This window comes from Leptonychotes weddellii, chromosome 12, assembly GCF_054177405.1.
Source record: "Leptonychotes weddellii isolate Sample4059 chromosome 12, ASM5417740v2, whole genome shotgun sequence".
Lineage (NCBI taxonomy): Eukaryota > Metazoa > Chordata > Mammalia > Carnivora > Phocidae > Leptonychotes > Leptonychotes weddellii.
Window position 1 is genome coordinate 5,731,292 of NC_138380.1, and position 5,130 is coordinate 5,736,421.

Consider the following 5,130-nt stretch of genomic DNA (forward strand, 5'->3'; position numbering starts at 1 on the left):
CCTCTGGGGAGTAGAGGTTGAGGAGGGTATGTGGGAAGATACCAGATTGGTTTGGATAGGGCAAGAGAATACTGCCTTCCACCCCCAGCAAGAACCTGACATGGGGAACTGCTAGGCTCGTGGCCAAAGCTCCCTGTCCTGGTCCTGGGGGCAAATGGATACCCCAGAGCACACACAGACTTGGGAGTTCCAAAAGGGAGGCTTACAAAGGACAACGAGACCACTTGAGACAGTCAGTCCTTCATTTTTCTCTTCGGCAACAGTGGCATTGATAAAGACCCGAGTCAATGACAGCCTTCGGGAGCGCCCCTGGGCTGCTAAGTAGGGGCAGCACATGCGGTTCTTTCCCGCTGCAGGTCCCTCCCCAAGCTACCAAACCGCAGCTGCCGCCACCCCTCTATACCCCGATCTGACCCCACACACATACCAGGCCTAAGGTCTGAATGGCCATTAAGTGCCAGGCACTGCCCTTGGCACTGGGACCATGCTTGCCCCTCCTCAGCCACCACGGCTGGCTTCCATCCTTGCTATCAGTGAGTCTGTTAAAACTCCCCCACTAGACCCGCATGTGACAGGCTGCTGCTACAGCTCATCAGTCCAGCCCTGGGCCATTTCACACCGGGGAGCCTCTCCCAGAGCCCTGACAGCCCCCTCACCGGGGCCTGAGGCCTGCGGTTCCCCCGTCTGAGGCACCGACGGACACATCCAGGCTCTGGAGTGAGATCTGTTCCATCCTACCTCCTCCCTCAGCCCACCCTAGGACTGTCCCCTTTGGGATGCTTCTGGAATTCTGTTCTCTAGCCTTCGGAGCCTTGAGGAAATCACCCTTTCACAGGGTTCTACCCCCAGGGGTTGTAAAAACCACCATTCCTGGCCACGCGCACCCCCCACTAACATCCCCTCCCACCCCCACCACGCGTCTGCTTGGGTCCGGGCGCGCTAAAGAGCCTGGTCCTTGGCGCTGGGGGTGGGCGCCAGGGCCCCGCGGTGCACACGCTGGTGCTTAAGCAGGTGCTGCTTCTGGCTGAAGCCACGGCCACACGCGGAGCACAGGTAGGGCCGCTCGCCCGTGTGGTTGCGCCGGTGCCGCGTCAGGTTGGGCTTCTGGCTGAAGCGGCGGCCGCACTCGGGGCACGGGTAGGGCCGCTCGCCCGTGTGGATGCGCTGGTGGATGGTGAGCGCCGACCACCACGAGAAGCTCTTGCCGCACTCGTTGCAGATGAACTGGCGGGGCTCGCCCGGCGCGGTCAGGCCGGCCCGCGCCCGGCCCCACGGCACGCCCCCCAGGCCCCGGGCCGGCTGGGGGTCGCGCCCCGGCGGCGGCGGCGGCGGCGGTGGCGCCGACAGGCCCGGGGGCGCCTCGGCCTGCGGCTCGGAGCGCGGCGCCGCGTCCCGCACGGCGGGCCCGGGGCGCGGCGGCTCGGCGGCGGGGGCGGCGTGCGCGCGCTGGTGGGCCCGCAGCGCCGCGCGGCTCGGGCAGCTCTGGCCGCAGCTGGGGCAGCGCGCCGCCTGGGCGCCGGGCAGGTGCGTGCGCTGGTGCTTGAGCAGGTGCTGCTTCTGGCGGAAGCTGCGGCCGCAGTGCAGGCAGGGGTGCGGCCGCTCGCCCGTGTGGTTGCGCAGGTGCCGCGTCAGGTTGGGCTTCTGGCTGAAGCGGCGGCCGCACTCGGGGCACGGGTAGGGCCGCTCGCCCGTGTGGATGCGCTGGTGGATGTTCAGGGACGACCACCACGTGAAGCTCTTGCCGCACTCGTTGCAGATGAACTGGCGCTGCTCGCCCGGCCCCGCGGCGGCGGCGGCGACTGCGGCCCGGGCCCCCGCCTGGCGCCACCAGCCCTGGCAAAGCCCCAGCCAGGCCCACTCGGGGCGGCCCCGCGGCGGCCCGGGCCGCAGGCGACAGCCCCGGCGGGCGGCGGCGGCCCGCAGCAACTCCTGCAGCCCGGGGCGGGCGCCCTGGCGGTCCCGGGCGTGCGCGCGCTGGTGGATGCGGAGGCCCACCTGGTGGCGGAAGCAGCGCGCGCACTCGGGGCACGAGTGGGTGGCGGGCCGCGAGTGGGTCTTCTGGTGCTTGAGCAGGTGCTGCTTCTGGCTAAAGCGCCGTGCGCACTCGGGGCAGCAGAAGGGCCGCTCGCCCGTGTGGTGCCGCTGGTGACGCGCCAGGTTGGGCTTCTGGCTGAAGCTCTTGCCGCACTTGCCGCACAGGTACGGCTTCTCCCCGGTGTGCGTGCGCTGGTGGATCTTCAAGGACGACCACCAGCTGAACCTCTTCCCGCAGTCCAGGCACACAAAGTGACCCTCGCCGGCAGAAAGAGCCCGGCCTGCCAGCCCCCCAGCCTGCTCAGTGGGAGGGGCCCACCTTGGACCCCCAGTCTCCTCCTGTCCCAAGGCCCGAGGCTTCCCCATGGTCTGGCATGGCGGGAGGCCCCGATGTTGCTGGAAGATGTTTTCCTTATCCTTCTCGGAAAGCTCGGCCTGTGGCACCAGCGTCTGCAGCATCCACTCTGGCTTCTCTGGCTTGATCTTCATCACCAGCCCATCTCCTGCCAGAGGCAAAGGGAGAGAGGACGGGGAGAGTCATTCACTGCCCCGTGGGCTGGCGGGAAGGAAATGCCGGGACGGCCGAGCATAGAAAACGCGGCGGGAGGAAAGGATGCAGAAGAGAGCGCGGAAGAGGACAAGAGGGAAAGGTAGAAAGGGCAGTCAGAGAAAGGCAGCTTGGGATGTGCAGAAGGAAAAGTACAAGAAAGGAAGAGACGCTGCAGTTCCAAGGCCACACCCACTGCCCCGCCTTCTCCACGCGGAAGCCCCAGGACACAAGGAAGGTCTGGGTTCCCACCCACAGAACAAGCAGAAAATGGCCACGCTTCAAAGCTTCTCATTCTTTTGCTAAGAGGATCCATGCACTGGGAGCTTGCTAAGTGAGTGCATGCCCAGTCCCCCAGTGCTGGGGTGACCAAGCTCCATTTCACAGTCAGGCTCTCCATGGCAGGAGCCACGGGGCCTGAGTGCCTCACCTTCTTCCTCCTTGACTGTTTGGCAACTTCCCCTTTCTTCAACAAAACCAAGAAGGAGAAAGGAGGCTGGAAAGGTCTGAGCACCCAGAATAGGTGTTGTCCTGCCCTTCCTAGCCCCCTGCTACTTCAGTCTCAGGAGTCCCCCCACACACACACAGCGAGCTCAGGTCTTCAGGGGTGCTTTGTCCCCCTGGCTCATGGACCCACACCATGATGGAAGAGGCCTTCTACAGACACTACATACAGACTGTAGGATTCCACTTACAGGAAGGTCAAAAGATGGCAAAACTAACTTACAAGTTAGAAGTCAGGAAAACTGCCACGTAGGGACGGCGCTGTGGTTGGAAAGGGGGCCTGAGGGGTCCTGGCAATGTTCTTTTTTCTTCTTTTTTTTTAAGCAAGAGAGAGCCCAAGCGGGGGAGAGTGGGGGCAGAGGGAGAGGGAGAGAACCTTAAGCAGGCTCCACGGAGCTGGACACAGGGCTCGATCTCACGACCCTGAGATCAGGACCTGAGCTGAAATCGAGAGTCAGAAGCTTAACGGAAAGAGCCACCCAGGGGCCCCATTGTTCCCTCTCTCGATCTGGGTGCTGGTTTCATGCACATGTTCACTTTATAAGAGAAGGTATACAGCTTGTGATTGGTACACTTTTCTGTGTTATACTTCAACAAAAAGTCTACATTTAGTAAAAAGTAGGTGAAATAAAACAGTTGGGAACAAAAAAGAGAAATTCTAAATAAGTTCTGATATTTAAAAGACAACAAAATAAACCCGAGGGAAGTAGGAGGAAGGAATTAATAGATAAAAACAGAGACTATAGGGTAAAGGGAACACAGAGATATAAAAAGGATTCTGAAAATCCTAAAATACTAAGGCATAGATGTTGTATCAATTTGAAAAATCTATATAAAAGGGATGATTCTGTGAGACCATATAAATTAACAAAACTAACTCAAGAAGAGGGGGAAAAAAGAAAAAACAAAAAACCAAAAACATGTCCTAAAAGAGACAGAAAAGAAACCTAATATTCTACCTCAAAAATGGGTAAGGGGCCCCTTTAACTGTAAAAACAGTTTCTACTAAAACTTCAAGGGAAGGGTTATCCAAAGCTTATATAAACTCTGACAGTGACTAGGGGGGAGGGAGCCCACAAGCTAGCATGATCCAGTGTCAACAAGACAAGGGCAGAGCAGGCAAGAAATTATAGGTTTAGCATTTGAAAGTAGACACCAAAAACAAACAAGCAAAACCACTGGCAAAGCAAGTTCAGCAGCATTAAAAAAACAACATATCATGACCTTGCTGGGATCTTCCCCGGGAAAGCAAAGATGGCTCAATATAGTTCATGACATTGACTTTCTAAACAGGCAAAGCCTGACACAATCTCAATCCATGTAAAAATGTCATATGATCAAGTCCAACATCATTTCTGGAGGGAGAGAAGGAAGAAGGGATGGAGGGAGGAGGAAGGAAGCTCTCAGCAAACCAGGCCTATGAGGAAACTTTCTTAGGCCGACAAAGAAGCTATACTAGAAACTGCAGCAAATGTTATAACCAAAGGCAAGGGATTAGAAACCCATTCAGGTGAGGAACAAGATGATGCTCAGGGTCACTGCCACTCTTCAACATTGTCCTTGAGGAACTAGCCAAAGCATGGGGGAGAAAAGAAAAATATATGTAAATATTGGAAGGGAAAAGAAAAGTGTCATTTGCAGATAATTATTAACATAGAATGTGCAGGAGAATCTACTGACAATATATTAGAAATAAAAGTTTCAGCGGGGTGGCACCTGGGTGGCTCAGTGGGTTAAGCGGCAGACTCTTGATTTTGGCTCAGGTCGTGATCTCAGGGTCCTGGGATCGAGCACTGTGTCGGGCTCCACACTCAGCCGGGAGTCTGCTTCAGGATTCTCTCTCTCCCTCTGCCCCTCCCCCATGCCCGCTCTCTCTCTAAAATAAGGAAATCTTTGGGGCGCCTGGGTGGCTCAGTCGGTTAAGCGACTGCCTTCGGCTCAGGTCATGATCCTGGAGTCCCGGGATCGAGTCCCGCATCGGGCTCCCTGCTCGGCAGGGAGTCTGCTTCTCCCTCTGACCCTCCTCCCTCTCATGCTCTCTGTCT

At 57.9% G+C, this 5,130-nt stretch overlaps 2 protein-coding genes across 2 annotated transcripts in view; both read right to left on the bottom strand.

Moving 5' to 3' along the window:
• Positions 1 to 5,130, bottom strand: part of GIMAP8 (GTPase, IMAP family member 8) — a 71,495-nt gene that overhangs the window by 51,191 nt on the left and 15,174 nt on the right. The window lies entirely within an intron of this gene.
• ZNF775 (zinc finger protein 775) overlaps positions 225 to 5,130 on the bottom strand; it is a 20,902-nt gene continuing 15,996 nt past the window's right edge. Inside the window, exon 3 of the mRNA XM_081799865.1 lies at positions 225 to 2,537. Within this exon, the coding sequence (XP_081655991.1) occupies positions 940 to 2,537 (1,598 nt within the window). The 3' untranslated portion in view covers positions 225 to 939. The remainder of the gene's footprint in view (positions 2,538 to 5,130) is intronic.